This window comes from Lolium rigidum, chromosome 1 (assembly GCF_022539505.1).
Source record: "Lolium rigidum isolate FL_2022 chromosome 1, APGP_CSIRO_Lrig_0.1, whole genome shotgun sequence".
In the NCBI taxonomy this organism is placed as follows: Eukaryota; Viridiplantae; Streptophyta; class Magnoliopsida; order Poales; family Poaceae; genus Lolium; species Lolium rigidum.
The window spans coordinates 361373144-361395252 of NC_061508.1; the positions used below are offsets into that span (position 1 = coordinate 361373144).

At 45.1% G+C, this 22109-nt stretch overlaps 1 protein-coding gene across 1 annotated transcript; it reads right to left on the minus strand.

The window, feature by feature from the left end:
• Positions 1–932: 932 nt before the first annotated feature.
• LOC124684732 (probable xyloglucan endotransglucosylase/hydrolase protein 23) lies at positions 933–2346 on the minus strand. The gene is made up of 3 exons (XM_047218988.1): positions 1987–2346; positions 1708–1901; positions 933–1626 (listed from the first exon to the last, which is right to left on the minus strand). Exons 1-3 carry the CDS (start codon positions 2248–2250, stop codon positions 1203–1205), a joined length of 882 nt encoding a protein of 293 aa, XP_047074944.1. The 5' UTR covers positions 2251–2346; the 3' UTR covers positions 933–1202.
• Between the last annotated feature and the right edge of the window lie 19763 nt (positions 2347–22109).

Below are 22109 nucleotides of genomic sequence, written 5' to 3' on the forward strand. Positions count from 1 at the left end.
TAGGCGCTGGTTTGGGTAAATGGAGCAGCGATTTGTTGGTCCAATTTGGTTGAAGGCAGTGGGAGGTTTCTTCAGTGGTGCCTTTCTTCATTTCTCCGGCGAGGGAGCAAATTGTTTGAGCCGATGTTCCTTCGTGGCACCTGAAGTTTGCGTCAAACCGGGCGAGTTCTCATGTCTGGCGGTGAAGTTGGTCTCGTGGTGATCTTGGTTGTTCTTGGTGGCCATTCTTAGCCTTTGCTCTTTGGTTTCAGTGTCCTTGTCCTCTGTTCAAGCTCTAGGGTGAGCGACTCCGGCCGACGGTATGGCGCTCTTCGATCTAGGGTGAGAAGTATGGGCTTGACGGATCATGGCCTTTGGCCCTTTGATGGACGCGTAGGCTGGTCTCTCCTCGACGACGAGCTCCCTCCGAGCGTCAGCTTTCGCCGCTTCCCTCCGAGTAGTGGCCATGTTGTACTGATGAGTTTCTTGTCACCGCCGATGCAACTTACCTAGTGCAAGAACAAAATGTTTGAATAACCCGATCGTGCTCGCGAAGGGGAAGAAGTCGCATCGCTAGCGCAAATGTCTTGCGACCGCAACGGCTACTTGCATGTATGTTTAGCCGGTTGTAATTAATATGCCTACCGTTTTTATATAAAAAGAATATGGTTTGGGCTTCCATAGACCCACAAATCTTGAAACAGTATAAACCATGGAAGAGGAATTTTTCTGAGTGAAATATAATAACGGCTAAGATTAAACCATACCTTTTTAAAATTAGGGGTAAGATAACTAAAATTAAATGAAACCACGATACCTCCTCCCAGGGCCAACCAGTTCTTTTAGGCCGAGTTGTACTGGTAATCAAATGATTAAGAAGGTAATCAAATCAGTACACTGAAGATCCACTCAACACTACGTACCAAGAATCATCCAACCAGAAGATCCAGCACTGAAAGTAACGACAAAGATTACGCTGTTTCCAAGAACAACATTTACACTGAAGAACACAAGAGAGGAGACATATATATACACACGAGCTGACCGTGGCGAACAACAAACAGAAGACCCTACCAACCAGCGGCTACAATTACACATTTTCCCATCACCTATCCTTATTTATTCAGATATTTATACAGACGCCCCCATTTTCCTCATCTCCGGCCGGCCAAATCTTGCTCCGGCGATCAACGTATAGGCGCTCCGTCCGCTCCTTCTGTCACCTACATGGAGCACTCGGCGGGGAGGCCTTGGGCGACGCGCTTGGGGTCTGTGCAGTAGTTGTAGATCATGTAGTTCCTCTGCACCAACCGCATGCGCTGCTGCCGCGTCAGGTCCAGCTCCTGGTTGTACCACTCGCCGGCCCCGGCACCGGCGGTGGTGCCCGGGGCGGCTTCCGTGCCGGCGGAGGCGCCGCAGCGCGTGCGGCCGCCGGAGACGACGACGCAGGCGTCGGCCTTGAAGCCGCGGTAGGAGGCGGAGAAGGGGGCGTGGGACCAGTCAGTCTTAACGCGGCCGCCCTGCGTGGCCCAGTCGTCGGCGTTCCAGAGGCTGGAGTAGAGGCGCATGGGCTGGTTCTTGGGGAACGCGATCCCCTTCCCCTCCAGGTTCCTGAAGTCCCTGATCGGCATGTCGTCCACCATGAAGCTGCATTTACAGCAACACCAAATCGATTAGCTTCAAGAAAATGTCAAGCACCGGTGGCCGGCGATGAGCAAATAAGCTTACATGATGTGCTTGGGGTTCCAGAGGATGGAGTATGTGTGGAAGTCCTTGGTGGGATCGAACCAGAGGCGGAACTGCTGCTCCCGCTGGCCCTGCCCCTGCGTGAACACGTTGGTGTGCAGCGTGTACGGCTCGCCGGTCTCGTTGCCCAGAAACTCGAAGTCGATCTCGTCGTGCGTCGCCCCCATCGACGACAGCTGCATATACACACACAACCGAATTAGGCACACAGATCAATCAATCGACCAAAAGTGTAATCCCAGATCGGCAGAGGAATCATACGTAGTATGCGGTGACGGTGCCAGCCGAGTTGCCGGCGACGAGCTTGAGCTGCATGTCGATCTTGCCGAAGAGGTACTCGTGCTTGGACTGGAACCCAGAGCCGGAGATCTTGTCCAGCCCCAGCGTCAGGAGCTGCCCATTATTCAGGATCTTGCCGCGGCCGTCACCCCACGTGATGTCGAACTCCTTGTCGAAGCTCGCCGCCGCGGCAACGGCACAAGACACCAGCAGGATAGCCAGCACCGACACCGCCATGCGAGCCATGACTTGCGTGCTCTGCTCGATCCGAAATCTTACTCTACCCAACTAGCTTGTGTCGTGTACCCAAGAAGATGAGTAGAGTGTAGAGAGCTCGATCGAAGCTTGTGTTGTGTGTGATTCGAATGAGCAGAGCGTGAGGGGTTTATATAGGGGTTTGGAGATAAGCTTTGCGTGCCGGATGTATGGATGGTTCGGCGAATCGAAGGAGGAGCTTGCCAGCACGGCGTAGTGCGTGTGAGTTGGCGCCAGAGGAGAGGAGACAGGGCAGGACGGCGGAGAGCACCAGCGGCGCCTGAGAGGACGTACGTACTGTAACACATTCAAACCGATCGAGACGTGCAGCAGATTTCTGGATGGATGCAACGGCACCCTAATCAGCATGTCTGGCATTTGAGATGAGATGGCTCGTGTCTAGCAGACAAATGGCACTGGAGAAAGAAAGAAACGCTTGAATACATCCATGATCAGGGTATCAGACCACGAGGGCATCTCCAGCGGCGCGATGCATTCCGGACGTCTAAATTATTCGTGAGCGTCCGTTTACGTTGTCGTGCGTCTGTTTGCGTCTGGGGTTGGCTCCAGCAGGCCGATACATTTTTGGCGCGGCCTAGTTTATTTTCAGCAAATTCAGAAAAGAGGTTGTACACTTAAATTAGCTCAAATTTGCACGAAATTACAGCCTCAAATTGAGGTCTTAAATAAGTTCATCACACTTTGCACATGGTACGGCGCAAAGTGGAGTCCAAAAGGGGCACAACAAGGCCTGAACAACATAAAAAGTCCAAAAGGAGATCAAGGTGTTGGGCGCATGGCGCCGGTGATCAGGCGTCTCGCGCGTAGATTTCGGCGCGCCTCTTCATGAACCAGGCCCTGGTGTCGTCCTTAGACAACACCTTCTTTACCGCCTTCGGCCGCCGGTGGCGGCCCGCTTTGCTTCCACCTGAGCTGCAGCCTCCATGCTGGCTATGGTCGTGGCTACGGGAGAGTGTGGGGTGGCGGCGGGTGCGAGGGTTACCTTGGCATCCATGGTGGTGGCTGCGGTGGCGAGGACGTCCATCGCTTCTAGGCTGCTCGCACTGGTCTACTTTGATTTTTCACGCCGGGAATGGCAACTGGCGGGAATGTTACCGACCTCCTTGCCACTGACGCGCGGATCCTAGGTCATTTTCGGCGGACACTCGGCGCGACCGCAGAGCATCCGTGGAGACGCAAACCTGGCGCATATTTGGACCAGGTTTAGGTCGCCGCGGACTGCCCGGTCACTTTACGTCGCCCCGCTGGAGCAGGACCCAGACGCATTTTCGGTCACGACGGACGCGAACGGTCGCTTAGCGTCCGTTTGCGTCGCGCCGCTTGAGATGCCCTTAGCGGGGGATGGATGATCAGCTTTTTCCTCTTCCGTTTATGTGAGCATCCAAGTGTTGTGTACTTGTTGGTTCAATCAAGGACTTCATTTCACTCTCGTGGTATTTGATGTCGTTTTATATATAAATGGGCACTGCACTAGCCCATTTTTGTTTAGCTTTTTTTTCTTACGTGCAGTACATGAAATTTTTCATTGCTTTTGTTATTAAAGATGTAGCAAAGAAGCATTTTCTTAGAAGGTGCTTAAACTTTAGAGATATCATAGAGCATCCAAAATCCTAATGGCAATTTTTTTCTGTGTCTAAAGGTCTTGGGCTTGGACCGCGAGTTCACCGACCCTCGCAAGGGTAATCAACGCGCCGCCATCCTTCAACTCTCCGTCGCGCAACAGACTTTGGTCTTCCATATTGTTCATGCCGATGAATTGCCACAACTTCTCATCAATTTCCTTGCGGACAAGAACATCATATTTTGTGGCGCGGCAATCCACAATGATGTGAATATGTTGCATACCTACGGAATTTATGGTATTCCGTCTGCAATCAACCTCCAACAGATCCTCTGGAACCCTGTCCCAAATAAGCAGACTCCAAGTTTGTATGATTTGGCAAATCGTTATATTGGGATGGGTCTCGAGCAGAAGAAGAAGTTTAATAAGAAGAACAAGACACCGAAGACCGCGAAGAAATTAGAAGAGGATGCACTGTTTTTTGGATGGGGCAATTTTCCTTTGAGCCATAAGCAACTGCATAGATGCCACTCTCGATGCTCGCCTCGGCTTCGAGCTGGGTAGGAGGCATTTCTGGGCACTTGCCTACAGTAGCTAGTTGGATCGCCTCGGACTTAATATTTATGAGTAGATGCACGGTGGTGTGGTGTGTGGTGTCGTGTGTGCCTTCTATGTATGAACATATGAATCTATGAATCGTCGCAATCAATATATTAAATCTTTCTATTATATTGTTATTCAAATTCCTCACACTTTTCTAATAGTTATGCATATATTATTTGTCCACTTGCGGTTTAAAGATTTAAAGATATTAATTATTCCATATTATATGAATAATGCATATATTATTTGATAATAATATTAATAAATGAATAAAAATAAAATTATTACATATTCAAATTCCTCACACTTTTCTAATAGTTATACATATATTATTTGTCTACTTGCGGTTTAAAGATTTAAATATATTAATTATTTGGCCACATTATATGAATAATGCATATATTATTTGATAATAATATTAATAAATGAGTAAAAATAAAATTACTCCATATTCAAATTCCTCACACATTTCTAATAGTTATGCTTATATTATTTGTCCACTTGCAGTTTAAAGATTTAAAGATATTAAATATTTGGCCATATTATATGAATAATGCATATATTATTTGATAATAATATTAAATAATGAATAAAAATAAAAATATTCCATATCCAAATTCCTCACACTTTACTAATAGTTATGCATATATAAATTGTCCACTTGCGGTTTAAAGATTTAAAAATATTAAATATTTGACCATATTATATGAACAATGCATATATTATTTGATAATAATATTAATAAATTATTAAAAATAAAATTAGTCCATATTCAAATTCCTCAGAATTTTCTAATAGTTATGCATATATTATTTGTCCACTTGCGGTATAAATATTTACAGATATTTAAATTCATCACATTTGAATGCTATATTATTATTTTATGGTAGTATTTACAACAAGGTACAACCACATTCGCGGGAGCACAGCAGGAAAGAACCGAAGAGTTAAGCGTGCTGAGGGTGGAGTAGTGTGAGGATGGGTACCAACCGGTAAGTGACCAAGTCTATAATTTGAGTATAGATTAAGTGTAATTAGTGTTAAAAATGTTCCAAGTGAGAGAGTAACTAGTTAAAAAAACAGAAAAAAATAAAAAATAAAAAATAAAACCTTTTGTCCCGGTTGTGCTTACGAGCTGGGACAAAAGGTCCTCCAGCCTAAACCCCTGCATCGCAGCCACTTGGTGGACTATATGTCCCGGCTAGTAAGCGGACGGGTCAAAAGGTTGGGCCTTGTGTCACGCCTCCGTTGTCTCGGTTGGCCAGCCGGGACAAAAGGCTCTAACGGGCCGCGACAATGGGCCTGTTCTCCACTAGTGAGTGTGGGCTTGCGGAGGTCGCTGAGCTCCCTGGATTTTCAAGGCGGCGATGGCTCCTGTGCGGTAGTGGCATCATTGCCGCACATGAGGTGTGTGTAATGGGTGCGGGCCGGCGGCGCTTCAGTCTTCGTCGTGTTGTCCAGTCGCATGGGGATGTGGAGTCTCGACTGCTCCGGGTGAAAGCCTAACCGCGGGGCGTCTGTCGATGACGTTGTCCTCCTTAGGGGCGGTCGTGTAGCTATGTGACCTGCTCTACCCTCATGTTCACGTCTTCGGGTGAAATCCTAGGCCCTGCTATGTGGGATCGAATGACGTTGTCGATCCATCATCTCTTCGCCACTTGAGGTCGTCTTGAAGTCGGTGATCCCCTACACGCACTCCAGCGGGCTGAACACACTCGACATCTAGGTCGGCAGGAGGTCAACCAGAGTTGTGCGGGTTCTAGTTGGAGCTTGTGAGGCAACGACAATGGTGTTGAGCATGGTTTGGTTGCGGCAAAACGTTTTGCCGTGTTAGTCGACTCCATTCCAGTGTGTTTGTGTGCCTTCGTGTTGGTCTCCTCTTGCTGTGAAGTCGAAGCTGCTTTTGGGCGGTGTATGATAACTTGCGAGGGGTGGTCCGGCGGTGACAGTCCTCTTTGGCGCAGATCCTGCACAACTCCTCTCTGAGGCTCGACTTTAGAATCGGAGTTGTCGATCTCTTCTCGAGGAGACATCAGTTTGGCATTGGCCGACTTGAGCTACGCGTTTGTGTAGCTTCTTTGGTTAGCCAGGGTGATTGGGTGTGCTCCTTGCAGCAGCGTGTGGGTGTTAGTTTTGCCCTATTTTTATAGGTTTCCGTCCGATTTTCATCCAAAAACTGGTCCCTTTCCGCTCAATTAATGGGTGAGGCAAAGTTTTTGCCTCTTTTTTTAAAAGAAAAATAATTAAAAAAGTTTAGAGCTAAGAAAATATTTTTCTTTTCAGAAACTGTGTTGGTTAAAAAATTGAAAAAAAAGAAACGAAAATGAAGCAAAAGGAGAAAAACAAAAATTAGACGAAAAAATGCACTAGGCCGGCCCAACATATATACCTACCGGGTCGGTCTATAGCATCCCCATCACTACGGGGAGAGCAACGTTACAAAATCATCATCAAAACCCGGATTGATTTACCCTATTTAAATCAATTTACGCGAGGTTGCCAGATATATTCATGAACCAATTCAAAATTCTGACGTATGCGAGGCCCATGCGAGATATTTCGTGATTTGTGGACTGTCGTGTACCGTGGTACGTGGTACCCCATGACGGCATGACACTACGGAGATGGTAGGGAAGGTGGCCATTTGTCATTTGATCGATCGTACGTGTGCCAGCTACTGGCTCGATCGGCACAGCCAGGGAGATCTAGAGAGTGGCCATGGCGAATTGAAGCCGTGTTGAAAGCTTACTCGTACGACTGCTCCCTCCGACTCAGTGGATCGCCATTAAACAAGGCTGGCGCTGGGGACTTGATCACGCCCTCTGGACGGATTTACACCGTTGCCTGCCGCAGGGGATGCGCTCCGCCGCTCGCCCTCTGGTCCGGGCCATGGATGGCCATGCGTGCGCCAACTCGCCCTCTGAGCATCTTTAGTCATGTTTCCTAAATATCGTTTGGAAAAGTGCCGGATCGATTGAACGTGAGATTCCCTTTAAGACCATCTCCAGTCACAGTCACGTCCCGCATTCCCCCTACGCCGGATTAGCATTTGATGGACGTGTTTTGTGCATGCCGTGTTTGAGGGGCGTCGCTCCCTAGCCGTGTCCCCCAAAGACCACCCTCAAACTTTTTATAGGATTTTCGAAAATACAACCATTTATTAAATATATCATACAAATAAATATATTTGCCGGGATTGTTTTCAAACTAAAATACAACAAACAATAAAACAACTAAATAAATGTAATAAATGTGGCTAGATCAAGGTGCCGCGGCATTTGCTGATAATTCTTTAATCCTCCACATATACTGAATGAGATCATGTTGAAGTTGCTCGTGAACATTGTTGTCACATATCTCTGCGGGTATGACGAGGAAATCGGCAAAATATGCAGGCAACTCATGATCAATCTCTGCAAGAGGGTTCTGACACTCATAGGGACCAACATGTGACATGATTACTGCGATCATCCTCGATGATCATGTTGTGCATGATCACACAAGTCCGCATCACCTCTCACATTTGATCGTGAGACCAGCTTAGAGCAGGGTACCGGACAATTGCAAATTAAGCTTGAAGCACACCAAATGCCCGCTCGACATCCTTCATGCAAGCCTCATGTCGCGAAGCAAAGTGGCAATATTCAGGTGACCTGATGGGGCCAAGGTTGTTTTGACAGAAGTGGCCCATTTTGGATATATACCATCGGCTAGATAATGTCCTTTGGTATATTGGTGGCCATTGATCTCATAGTTGCATGGTGGAGCATGCCCTTCCACTAGTTTGCTGCACACCGGAGACCGCTGCAACACGTTAATATCATTGTGTGATCCCGCCATGCCAAAGAAAAAATGTTAAATCCACAGGTCATAATCTGCCACAGCTTCAATCACCACACTGCAATATCCATGACGTCCTTTGTATATACCTTGCCAGGTAAACGAGCAGTTCTTTCATGACCAGTGCATGCAATCGATGTCCCAAGCATTCTAGGGAATCCTCTAGCAGCATTTTGTGTCATGATACTTGTAGTCTCTTCTTCAGTTGGCCCTCTCAAGTAGTATTTGAAAAACTTTCCCACCACAGCTCGGCAAAACTTATACATGCACTCAATGGCAGTAGACTCACTCATGTGAAGGTAGTCATCCTGTGTATCAGCAGGTGCTCCGTATGCAAGCATTCTCATGGCGGCGGTGCACTTCTGAATCGACGAGAACCCGGCAACGCCTACAGCGTCGTGCTTGAGCTTGAAGTAGGGGTTGAACTCTCGAACGTTGTGGAGGATATTCATGAACAAACCCTTGCTCATCCTATACCGGCGCCGAAAATTGTCGGCATTTGTTGCCTCATCTGCAAAGTAGTCGTTGTGCAGCATGGAATGCCCCTCCGTCCTCTGTCGGGGCTTCGACTTCTTTCTCCCCGGCTTTGATCCTCCGCGGCGCGGCCTCTTCCGCTTCTCCGCCTCGGCGTCAATCATGTCCTGGAGGGACGCGATGATCAGCAAATGCTCCCGGATGTCGTCGTGGAAGGCTTGCTCGTCCTCCAGCAGTCGGACAAGAATCTCGTCGTCGCTATCCATGCCTGAAGCAAAATTAATGGTTAAAATTGCGCCGCGGCAGAAGAGGCAATGAACCGCGGCCAATCGCGCCTACCCGAAAAGTTGTCGAACACCTTGTGTGCATGGAGGTGGGGCGGATTTGACGTCGCGTTCTGGGACGCGCTGGCGAAGCGGCGGCGGCGAAAAGGCCGGCGAGAGAGCCAGCCGCGACGACGGTGCCGACTCTTAGAAGAGATCAGCCGTCAAAACGGCCGCGGCAAATCCAGCGGCGGCGGAGGGGTGGGAGGCACGGGAGGGAAGGCGCTTCGAGAAATAAAAGGCGCGAACCTACGGTTATGGAAACAGTCGCCGACAGGTGGGAGCCCGCCTCGCTTTTCGTTGTGTGTGAGACATGCTCGGGGCACCGGACATCGTATTGGGCCGCGCAGGTCAAAAAGAGACTTTGGGGCACGCGGCTGGGAACGATTTTTCGTTTGGTGCGCTCCTAATCCCTTTGGGGGACGCTTTGGGGGTTTGGGGGACGCGGCTGGAGATGCTCTAATGGTGCCGTCTTTGAAATATGTTTTTGTCCCGCCTTTCCCCCAAATACGATTGCAAACATAACTTTAATCCATAATAAATAAAGACGATAAAGTCCCAAAAAGTGTGTTTGACACATGAGTACAAATGCTTATGGTTTTAAAAAATTATATTTTTTGGATTTCAAAAAAATTTAAATTATATATCCAAATACATATAAACATTTCGAAGGTACGGTAAAAAGTTTGGAGAAAAATATGTTATATTTTGAGCTATACAAAAATAACAAATTTCTGATAAATATCTACTCCTATACATAGCCAAAAAAAATCGTGTAGCTCAAAATACAATGCAATTTCTATAGAAACTTCACAAGAGTATTCAGGACATATGTATTCATAAAATAAATGTAACAATTTTTTGAAACAAAAAACACGATTTTTAAATATTTTGAAAACTAAGAGCACTGCTGCTCATATGCACCAAATGTGCTTCCATAAAATCCAAACTTTTTAATCTATACATTTCATTTCGTTACTATCGTCTTGATATTTTTGGATCCTGATCATGACCTAACACCTTTCCGAATGGACACAATCAGAAAACAAGGATCAAGCTTTTAAAATGGGTAATCTACAGGATTTTTAATCAGTGGGGTAATTAGTATAACAAACGCGTAACCAAAGGGTGAAAAGTGTAATTCACTCATAAATAAAGAAAGTTCCGTTTTTAAAATGAGTAGTTGCCACATAGTCGTCGCCATCGATATTACAAACCGGGATACAAATGAAGCCTGAAAGAACGGTTTGGTGTTGGCTTAAGCTGCCGACCTCTTGATTCGATCGGCGAAGGCCCGTCTAGCACAACGAAGTCAGCCTGCTTTGTTGGCGTCGATGTTGTTTTTGCTGGTGATGCCGATGCCATCACGGGTGTACTCACCGATGATGATGCATGTGTACTCGCCGATGCTGATGCTGATGCCGTTGCAGACGTAGCTGGACGCCGCTGCAGCTGCTGACGTTGATGCTGATGGAAGAGCCGCGACCATTCGATTGGTGATTTCTTTCAAGATCATGTTGCAGTAGAACATGTGCAACACCGACACTTGGAGATCAAATCCCGTCATGTCGGCGGTCACGATCATGAAGTCTTATTTCCGTTTCTTCATGGAGAGTATCTCCTTCTCGATCACGATCTTCTCTTCTTACTTCAACAGCAGGGCCTTCCAACTTTCGCCGCTCTTCAAGTTGCGCCTGAGCAGTTTGACGAGACATTGGCGAGGCACTTGTCCATCGATGTGTGGACCCTACCGCCTGACAATTTTCAAGCGCGGCCGTCTTGGCTGCCTTGTTGCCGATAGGGCAGCCAGCTGAGGTTGCGAGCAGCGCTTCCAAATCAATGATGCAATCTTTGGCCTTCGCCAATTGGATGTGCGTCAACCTCCACTCACTGGTAGAAAATGGGCATTTAGTCGCGGTTCGCAAAGGCCATTAATCCCGGTTGCGCAATCGGGACCAATTATGCGCGACTAAAGGCCCCCCTTTAGTCGCGGTTGCTTACGAACCGCGACCGACTAAAGGCCTTCGCAGGTTTAGGGTTTTAGCCCCCCTTAATCTAGTTTCTTTTTAATTTATTGTGTTTTATTTCTTTTATGTTTTATTTTAATTTCAAAGAAGTTTCAGTACACATATTCTATGCTACACTATATACACTTTACACGTTGATGCATATGAATATAGAATTTCAAACAAGTTTGAAATTTCAAATAAGAACAATTCAAGAGGAATATACAATATATATTCAATCTCGGGTGACCATATACAACTTTGAACAAGTTTTCATACATAATTTAGTGCATCAGAAGTTCTTCGTCCTCGTAATAGTGTTCTCCTTTAGGATGGAGGACTTCCCTCACCAAAAACCCTGCTAATTCCTCTTGAATTGGTCGGAAGCGAGCTTCTGGACTAAGCTTCTTCCGCAAGGCATTCCTCCGCACGTTGCTATCCGACGGCCTCCACTCAGAGGTGTATCTCCGGATGAACTCACAAACGTAGTATCCACATAGATTGGTCCCCGGTGGCTGAGTATCCGCAGTAACTAACCTTCTAAATTCTAGGTCATATTTGAAATCACCGGTTACTTTATCTTTGAATCGTTTCCAAACCCTACACGGTAAAGAAAATTAAATGAACAAGGGAGTTATTAGTTACTTGATATTAGGAAATGTCGAATCAAAGAGGCCGATCGATATAGAGCGTAAATGAAAGAAAATAATTACTTTTGCAACATTAATCTCATGTCGACCCAAAGCTTTGAATCCATATTCAGAGAGTCCATGACGAGAACTCTGGAGGTGTGAAATTCAATTACTAGCAGAATCCAGTGGAACCTGCGAACACGTTACATGCACAGTCATGCATAACTCATCGATTAGACATACCATGCATGGAGTAAATAAAAGAGAATGTGCACAAGACAGAAACACTCACCCAAAATGGTAAGGAAATAGAATTTGACTTTTGAGTTGCTGCTCTTTAAGAAACCTGTACAAGTCTCTCTCCACGTCTTGGGGGTATCTTTCTAACACATATCCATTAACGATATGTGGGTCAATGAACCCAACATCATAGATGTTTCTTTTTTTTCATTCCCCAAGCTTCATTCTGCATAATAGCGTACACAACAATATAGTTAGGACAATATATATAGTGCAGGCAATGAAGAACGAGGTGAGGTAGAAATAAATCACTTACAGAACGTAGCAACTGATGATAGATTTGTCAGGCTCGCGCAGATTGAACAGATGGAACAATTCACTCATATGAACTTGTACAGAGTACTGTTTGAAGTGATGCTCCTCTCTAACTTCCGCATAAATATATTCTTTGTCGACTGCTTGCACGTGACGGGTCTTGCAACGGCGTCAGAAAAGTAGCTCCTTGTGACGGTAAAGCACACGTTCGTTGGGAACCCCAAGAGGAAGGTATGATGCGTACAGCAGCGAGTTTTCCCTCAGTAAGAAACCAAGGTTATCGAACCAGTAGGAGATGAAGGCCACGTGAAGGTTGTTGGTGAAGGAGTGTCGTGCGGCGCAACACCAGGGATTCCGGCGCCAACGTGGAACCTGCACAACACAATCAATATACTTTGCCCCAACTTAACAGTGAGGTTGTCAATCTCACCAGCTTGCTGAAAACAAAGGATTAAACGTATGGTGTGGATAATGATGTTTGCTTGCAAAGAACAACAGAGAACAATGATTGCAGTAGGTTGTATTTCAGATGTAAAAGAATGGACCGGGGTCCACTAGTGGTGTCTCTCCAATAAGATAAATAACATGTTGGGTGAACAAATTACAGTTGGGCAATTGACAAATAGAGAGGGCATAACAATGCACATACATATCATGATGACTACTATGAGATTTTCTTAGGGCATTACGACAAAGAACATAGACCGCTATCCAGCATGCATCTATGCCTAAAAAGTCCACCTTCGGGTTAGCATCCGCACCCCGTCCAGTATTAAGTTGCAAACAACAGACAATTGCATTAAGTACTGTGCGTAATGAATACAAATATCCTTAGACAAAGCATTGATGTTTTATCCCTAGTGGCAACAGCACATCCACAACCTTAGAACTTTCTTTCACTGTCCCAGATTCAATGGAGGCATGAACCCACTATCTAGCATAAATACCCCCTCTTGGAGTTACAAGTATCAACTTGGCCAGAGCCTCTACTAGCAACGGAGAGCATGCAAGATCATAAACAACACATATATGAAAGATCGATAATCAACTTGACATAGTATTCCATATTCATCGGATCCCAACAAACATAACATGTAGAATTACAAATAGATGATCTTGATCATGATAGGCAGCTCACAAGATCTAAACATGATGGCATAATAGGAGAAGACAACCATCTAGCTACTGCTATGGACCCATAGTCCAAGGATGAACTACTCACGCATCAGTCCGGAGGCGGGCATGGTGATGTAGAGCCCTCCGGTGATGATTCCCCTCTCCGGCAGGGTGCCGGAGGAGATCTTCAGAACCCCCCGAGATGGGGTTGACAGCGGCGGCGGCGTCTCTGGAAATTTTCTCGTATCGTGGCTCTCGGTACTAGGGTTTTCCGATACGAAGGAATATACAGGCGAAGAGGCAGCGTCGGGGGAGCCAGGGGTGGGCTCCCCACACCTGGGCGCGCCAGGGGGTAGGGCCGCGCCGCCCTATGGCGTGGCCCCCCTGCTGGCCACCTCCGACTCTTCTTCGATGTTCTGGAATCCTCCGTGGAAAATAGGGCCGTGGGCTTTTGTTTCGTCCAATTCCGAGAATATTTCCTATGTAGGATTTATGAAACCAAAAACAGCAGAAAACATGAACTGGCGCTTCGGCATCTTGTTAATAGGTTAGTACCGGAAAATGCATAAAAATGATATAAAGTAGGGAATAAAATATGTAGGTATTGTCATAAAACTAGCATGAAACATAATAAATTATAGATACATTGGAGACGTATCAAGCATCCCCAAGCTTAGTTCCTACTCGCCCTCGAGTAGGTAAACGATAAGAAGGATAATTTCTGAAGTGACATGCTACCAACATAATCTTGATCAATACTATTGTAAAGCATATGAGATGAATGAAGTGACTCGAAGCAATGGTCTATAGTTTGTTAACAAATAGATAATGCCTAAACAACTGAATCATATAGCAAAGACTTTTCATGAATAGTACTTTCAAGACAAGCATCAAAGTCTTGCATAAGAGTTAACTCATAAAGCAATAGATTCTTAATAGAAGGTTTTGAAGGAACACAAAGGAAGATTTAAGTTTCAACAATTTCTTTCAACTTTCAACATGTATATCTCATGGATAATTGTCAACACAAAGTAATATGATGAGTGCAAATAAGCAAGCATGTAAGAATCAATGCACACAGTTGACACAAGTGTTTGCTTCTAAGATAGAAAGAAGTAGGTAAACTGACTCAACATAAAGTAAAAGAAAGGCCCTTCGCAGAGGGAAGCGAGGATTAAATTATGTGCTAGAGCTTTTCAAGTTTTGAAATGATATAGAGAGCATAAAAGTAAAGTTTTGAGAGGTGTTTGTTGTTGTCAACGAATGGTAGTGGGCACTCTAACCCCCTTGTCAAACAGACTTTCAAAGATCGGCTCCCATGAAGGACGTTATCTCTACCAGCAAGGTAGATCATCCCTCTTCTCTTTTGTTTACACATGTATTTTAGTTTTATTTATGGATGACACTCCTCCCAACCTTTGTCTTTCATAAGCCATGGCTAACCGAATCCTCGGGTGCCTTCCAACATTTCACATACCATGGAGGAGTGTCTATTTGCAAAATTAAGTTGCTTATTGATGAATCAGGGCAAAACATGTGAAGAGAATTATTAATGAAAGTTAATTAATTGGGGCTGGGAACCCCGTTGCCGGCTCTTTTTGCAAAATTATTGGATAAGCGGATGAAGCCACTAGTCCATTGGTGAAAGTCTGCCCAACAAGATTGAAAGATAAAACACCACATACTTCCTCATGAGCTATAAAACATTGACACAAATAAGAGATAATAACTTTTGAATTGTTTAAAGGTAGCACATGAAGTATTTACTTGGAATGGCATAAAAATACCAGATAGTAGGTAGTTATGGTGGACACAAATGGCATAGGTTTTGGCTCAAGGTTTTGGATGCACGAGAAGCATTCCCTCTCAGTACAAGGCTTTGGCTAGCAAGGTTGTTTGAAGCAAACACAAGTATGAACCGGTACAGCAAAACTTATATAAGAACATATTGCAAGCATTATAAGACTCTACGCTGTCTTCCTTGTTGCTCAAACACTTTTACCAGAAAATATCTAGACCTTAGAGAGACAAATCATGCAAACCAAATTTCAACAAGCTCTACGGTAGTTCTCCACTAATAGGTTTAAACTAAATGATGCAAGAGCTTAAACATGATCTACTTGAGAGCTCAAAACAATTGCCAAGTATCAAATTATTCAAGACAATATACCAATTACCACATGAAGCATTTTATGTTTCCAACCAAATAGCAATAAGTGCAGCAGCTTTCAACTTTTGCCATGAACATTAAAAGTAAAACGAAGAACACCAGTGTTCAATATGAAAAGGCGGAGCGTGTCTTTCTCCCACACAAGGAATGCTAGGATCTTATTTTATTCAAACATGAACAAAAATAAAAGCACACAGATGCTCCAAGTAAAGCACATAAGATGTGACGGAATAAAAATATAGTTTCACTAGAGGTGACCTGATAAGTTGTTGATGAAGAAGGGGATGCCTTGGGCATCCCCAAGCTTAGATGCTTGAGTCTTCTTCAAATATGCAGGTATGAACCACGGGGGCATCCCCAAGCTTAGACTTTTCACTCTTCTTGATCATATTATATCATCCTCCTCTCTTGATCCTTGAAAACTTCCTTCACACCAAACTCAAAACAATCTCATTAGAGGGTTAGTGCATAATCAAAAATTCACATGTTCAGCGAGGACACAATCATTCCCAACACTTCTGGACATTACCAGGGCTACTGAAATTTAATGGAGCAAAGAAATCCACTCAAACACAGTAAAAGAGGCAATGAGAAATAAAAGGCAGAATCTATCAAAACAGAACAGTCCGTAAAGATGAATTTTTTCGAGGCACTTAAAATGCTCAGATGAAAAAGATCAAATTGAATGAAAGTTGAGTACATATCTGAGGATTACTCATGAATTTTTTCAAGATTTTACGAATTTCCTACAGAGAGAACAGCTCAAATTCGTGACAGCTAAAAATCTGTTTCCTGCGCAGAAATCCAAATCTAGTATCAACTTTCTATCAAAGACTTTACTTGGCACAACAATGCAATAAAGTAAAGATACAAAGGTATTGCTACAGTAGTAACAAGCACCTTGACTCAAATATAAAACAAAAATTGCAGAAATAAAACAATGGGTTGTCTCCCATAAGCGTTTTTGTTTAACGCCTTTCAGCTAGGCGCAGAAAGTGAAAATCAAGTGACATCAAGAGAAGAAGTATTAATATTATTACCACGGGCTTTACGCCTACCCCTCTTACTCTTATTCTAACTCTTTGGTCTAGGGAATACATGACCGCCTCCGGATATAGAGGTAAAATTTAGAGTGCCTTTCCCCACATCTATGGTTGCTCCCAAGAGTTTCAGCAGGGATCTTCCAAGTGTGATTTGTACTGTCCCTACACATTCAATAACGAGATAATCAGTGGATACCGTTCTTCCAAGAAAGGTTGTGAACACACCTTCAGCTATTCCCTTAGGACTTATAACAGAGTTATCAGTAAGAGTTATTCCTTCTCCACCTTCAGTAAGTCCCCAAAGTGTCAAAGATTCATAAATACTTTTAGGCATAAGGCAAAACTCAGACATAATATCACAACGGGCATAAAAAGTTTCACCACAAATAGTAACCTTAATAGTAGGGACCCACATTGAAGGTTCAAAGTTTACTAGAACATAATCATAATATTCAGGAATCTGATTATACCCTTCTTTTAAGCAAGATATATTTGTCTCGAGAGTGTTTAATCTATTATGAATACTAACAAGAGATGGTCAAACTTATTAGTTGAGCTAGATGATGCAACCAATTTTTTCATGGCATTAAAAGCATGATCCTCATCGCAATGAAGGAAATCTCCTCCCACTACAGCATCCAAGGCATATCTATAGCGAAGAGTAAACCCAAAATAAAAGTTACTAAGAAGCCGGCTTAGAGTCATTTTAGGTACTGTTTTACTATAAGAATCAAAAATTCTAGACCAAGCTTCTTTAAAACTCTCCTCATCCCCTTGTTTAAAAGTAAAGATCAATTCCTCAGGTGATAGAGTAACAAGTACATGACTAGACATGATAACAAAATAAATTAAATGCAAGTAACTATTTTTTTTGTGTTTTTGATATAGAGAAAGCAAACAAGACAGAAAATAAAATAAAGCAAGACAATAAACAAAGTAAAGAGATTGGGTGTGAGAAACTCCCCTTCCAGTGTGTCTTGATCTCCCCGGCAACGGCGCCAGAAAAGTAGCTGCTTGCACGTGACGGGTCTTGCAACGGCGCCATAAAAGTAGCTCCTTGTGACGGTAAAGCACACGTCCGTTGGGAACCCCAAGAGGAAGGTATGATGCGTACAGCAGCGAGTTTTCCCTCAGTAAGAAACCAAGCTTATCGAACCAGTAGGAGATGAAGGCCACGTGAAGGTTGTTGGTGAAGGAGTGTAGTGCGGTGCAACACCAGGGATTCCGGCGCCAACGTGGAACCTGCACAACACAATCAAGATACTTTGCCCCAACTTAATAGTGAGGTTGTCAATCTCACCGGCTTGCTGAAAACAAAGGATTAAACGTATGGTGTGGAGCATGATGTTTGCTTGCAAAGAAAAACATAGAACAATGATTGCAGTAGGTTGTATTTCAGATGTAAAAGAATGGACCGGTGTCCACAGCTCACTAGTGGTATCTCTCCAATAAGATAAATAACATGTTGCGTGAACAAATTACAGTTGGGCAATTGACAAATAGAGAGGGCATAACAATGCACATACATATCATGATGACTACTATGAGATTTACTTAGGGCATTACGACAAAGAACATAGACCGCTATCCAGCATGCATCTATGCCTAAAAAGTCCACCTTCGGGTTAGCATCCGCACCCCTTCCAGTATTAAGTTGCAAACAACAGACAATTGCATTAAGTGCTGTGCGTAATGTAAAGAATACAAATATCCTTAGACAAAGCATTGATGTTTTATCCCTAGTGGCAACAGCACATCCACAACCTTAGAACTTTCTGTCACTGTCCCAGATTCAATGGAGGCATGAACCCACTATCTAGTATAAATACCCCCTCTTGGAGTTACAAGTATCAACTTGGCCAGAGCCTCTACTAGCAACGGAGAGCATGCAAGATCATAAACAACACATATATGATAGATCGATAATCAACTTGACATAGTATTCCATATTCATCGGATCCCAACAAACACAACATGTAGCATTACAAATAGATGATCTTGATCATGATAGGCAGCTCACAAGATCCAAACGTGATGGCATAATAGGAGAAGACAACCATCTAGCTACTGCTATGGACCCATAGTCCAAGGATGAACTACTTACGCATCAGTCCGGAGGCGGGCATGGTGATGTAGAGCCCTCCGGTGATGACTCCCCTCTCCGGTAGGGTGCCGGAGGAGATCTTTAGAACCCCCCGAGATGGGGTTGACGGCGGCGGCGTCTCTGGAACTTTTCTCGTATCGTAGCTCTCGGTACTAGGGTTTTCCAATACGAAGGAATATATAGGCGAAGAGGCAGCGTCGGGGGAGCTAGGGGTGGGCTCCCCACACCTGGGCGCGCCAGGGGGTAGGGCCGCACCGCCCTATGGGGTGGCCCCCCTGCTGGCCGCCTCCGACTCTTCTTCGATGTTCTGGAATCCTCCGTGGAAAATAGGGCCGTGGGCTTTTGTTTCGTCCAATTCCGAGAATATGTCCTGTGTAGGATTTCTGAAACCAAAAACAGCGAGAAAACGAGGACCGACGCTTCGGCATCTTTTTAATAGGTTAGTACCGGAAAATGCATAAAAATGATATAAAGTATGAATAAAACATGTAGGTATTGTCATAAAACTAGCATGGAACATAAGAAATTATAGATACGTTGGAGACGTATCACCGACCTTATTTTTTATGAAATTCTTGTACCAACGTAGCAGATTATGCATTTGTGTTGGTAGACTCTCTTCCTGCGTAGGCTCGACGAGAGGCCCATTCGGCACATATTTAAATGCCACCTCACTTATTGGCGCATCCTCAAGGCCTAAGCATGCACGAAGAGTCATACCGAACTCGGCCGCTCTTTCTTTGGCCTCCGCTACAGTCATTCCCTTTGCTCCACCACCTGCTATGATAGCTGGGTCCATTAGTTCAAAGTCCTTATCCATATCGGCTCTGAAGGACAACGTCATAGCATCCGGACCGGCTTGCACTATGAGCGGGGGGATCGATTGTTTATTCTGTTCCCCGAGCTGGGCAACTTGTTTCCCGCTTTTTCTTCTTTCTTCTCCTCCAAGGCTTTCTTCTACGCCTCCGCTTTTTCCAATATTTATTCTTGCCTACGAATTTCACGTCCGTAGTCGTCTGGCAGATTCCGTTCGACTTGGGACGGTGTCGTCAAAAAATCCGTAGCCCACTTCTTTTCCTTCTCAGTAAATACTGGCTTGGGCTCAGGCTATTTTTTTGCCTTCATATCCGCCTTCCATTTCTCATACTGACCAGCTGCGGCCAAGTTGGTTTGCTCTTCACTAAGTTCCCAAGGCCTTGGGAGGAGAGGCTTCAGTGATGGCTCCGGTACCTTTGTGGTCTTAGGTACATAAGGGGCCGGGTTAATAGTCCAGGAGCGGGTTGCCTTGCTGTCCGCCTACTTCTGCTTCTTCGCCGGAGGTGGATTGGGGGGCGGCGTACCCATCGGAGGAGGAGCGGGGGCGGCGGCTGCTTACCCGCCGGAGGTTGTGGATTGGGGGGCGGTGCCGACTGACGTGAAGGAGGTGTAGGTGAACCACCATCACCACCACCACCGGAGGGGGGTGGACTTGTTAGCCTTGGCGCCTCGCCTGGAAACACTATGTACTTCTTTTTCCATAGAATGAACTGGCGCTTGACATCTCCAAGTCTTCTCTCCCCTGCAGGGTGTATCATAGTCAATCTCCAGGTCCTCAAACCCTTGGACCATGTATTCCACCGTGACACGAGCATAGCCATCTTCAATGGGGTTGTTGTGGTGGAGTGCTCCAGGTGTATGATAACGCGTGAAGCACACGTCCGTTGGGAACCCCAAGTGGAAGGTGTGATGCGTACAGCAGCAAGTTTCCCTCAGTACGAAACCAAGGTTTATCGAACCAGTAGGAGATGAAGGCCACGTGAAGGTTGTTGGTGAAGGAGTGTAGTGCGGCGCAACACCAGGGATTCCGGCGCCAACGTGCAACCTGCACAACACAACCAAAATACTTTGCCCCAACTTAACAGTGAGGTTGTCAATCTCACCGGCTTGCTGTAAACAAAGGATTAAACGTATGGTGTGGAGTATGATGTTTGCTTGTGAAGAACAACAGAGAACGGAGATTGCAGTAGATTGTATTTCAGATGTAAAAGAATGGACCGGGGTCCACAGTTCACTAGTGGTGTCTCTCCAATAAGATAAATAGCATGTTGGGTGAACAAATTACAGTTGGGCAATTGACAAATAGAGAGGGCATAACAATGCACATACATATCATGATGACTACTATGAGATTTACTTAGGGCATTACGACAAAGTACATAGACCGCTATCCAGCATGCATCTATGCCTAAAAAGTCCACATTCGGGTTAGCATCCGCACCCCTTCCAGTATTAAGTTGCAAACAACAGACAATTGCATTAAGTATGGTGTGTAATGTAATCAACAAAAATATCCTTAGACAAAGCATCGATGTTTTATCCCTAGTGGCAACAGCACATCCACAACCTTAGAACTTTCTGTCACTGTCCCAGATTCATTGGAGGCATGAACCCACTATCGAGCATAAATACTCCCTCTTGGAGTCACAAGTATCAACTTGGCCAGAGCCTCTACTAGCAACGGAGAGCATGCAAGATCATAAACAACACATATATGATAGATCAATAATCAACTTGACATTGTATTCCATATTCATCGGATCCCAACAAACACAACATGTAGCATTACAAATAGATGATCTTGATCATGATAGGCAGCTCACAAGATCTAAACATGATAACACAAGAGGAGAAGACAACCATCTAGCTACTGCTATGGACCCATAGTCCAAGGATGAACTACTCACGCATCAATCCGGAGGCGGGCATGATGATGTAGAGCCCTCCGGTGATGATTCCCCTCTCCGGCAGGGTGCCGGAGGCGATCTCCTGAATCCCCTGAGATGGGATTGGCGGCGACGGCGTCACAATATGTTTTCTCGTATCGTGGCTCTCGGTACTAGGGTTTTCGCGATGGAGTGAATAAATAGGCGAAGGGGCAGAGTCGAGGGGCTCACGAGGGGCCCACACCATAGGGCGGCGCGGGCCCCTCCTTGCCCGCGCCGCCAGGTGGTGTCGCCACCTCGTGGCCCCACTTCGCATCTCCTTCGGTCTTCTGGAAAGCTCCGTGGAAAATAAGACTACGGGCTTTTGTTTCGTCCAATTCCGAGAATATTTCCGTGTAGGATTTCTGAAACCAAAAACAGCGGAAAACAGAGCTCGGCGCTTCAGCATCTTGTTAATAGGTTAGTGCCGGAAAATGCATCAAAACGATATAAAGTGCATGTAAAACATGTGAGTATTGTCATAAAACTAGCATGGAACATAAGAAATTATAGATACGTTTGAGACGTATCAAGCATCCCCAAGCTTAGTTCCTACTCGCCCTCGAGTAGGTAAACGATAACAAGGATAATTTACGAAGTGACATGCTCGCTATCATAATCTTGATCAATACTATTGTAAAGCATATGAGATGAATGAAGT

What these genes read in the sequence shown, in the direction of transcription:
- LOC124684732 (XM_047218988.1), bottom strand. Translation starts at nt 2,250, where the DNA reads ATGGCTCGCATGGCGGTGTCGGTGCTGGCTATCCTGCTGGTGTCTTGT. An exon ending in GCACCGTCACCGCATACTAC is followed by an intron (nt 1,902 to 1,986) that starts GTATGATTCCTC and finishes GTGTATATGCAG; the next exon opens with CTGTCGTCGATGGGGGCGAC. An exon ending in TGGAACCCCAAGCACATCAT is followed by an intron (nt 1,627 to 1,707) that starts GTAAGCTTATTT and finishes CTGTAAATGCAG; the next exon opens with CTTCATGGTGGACGACATGC.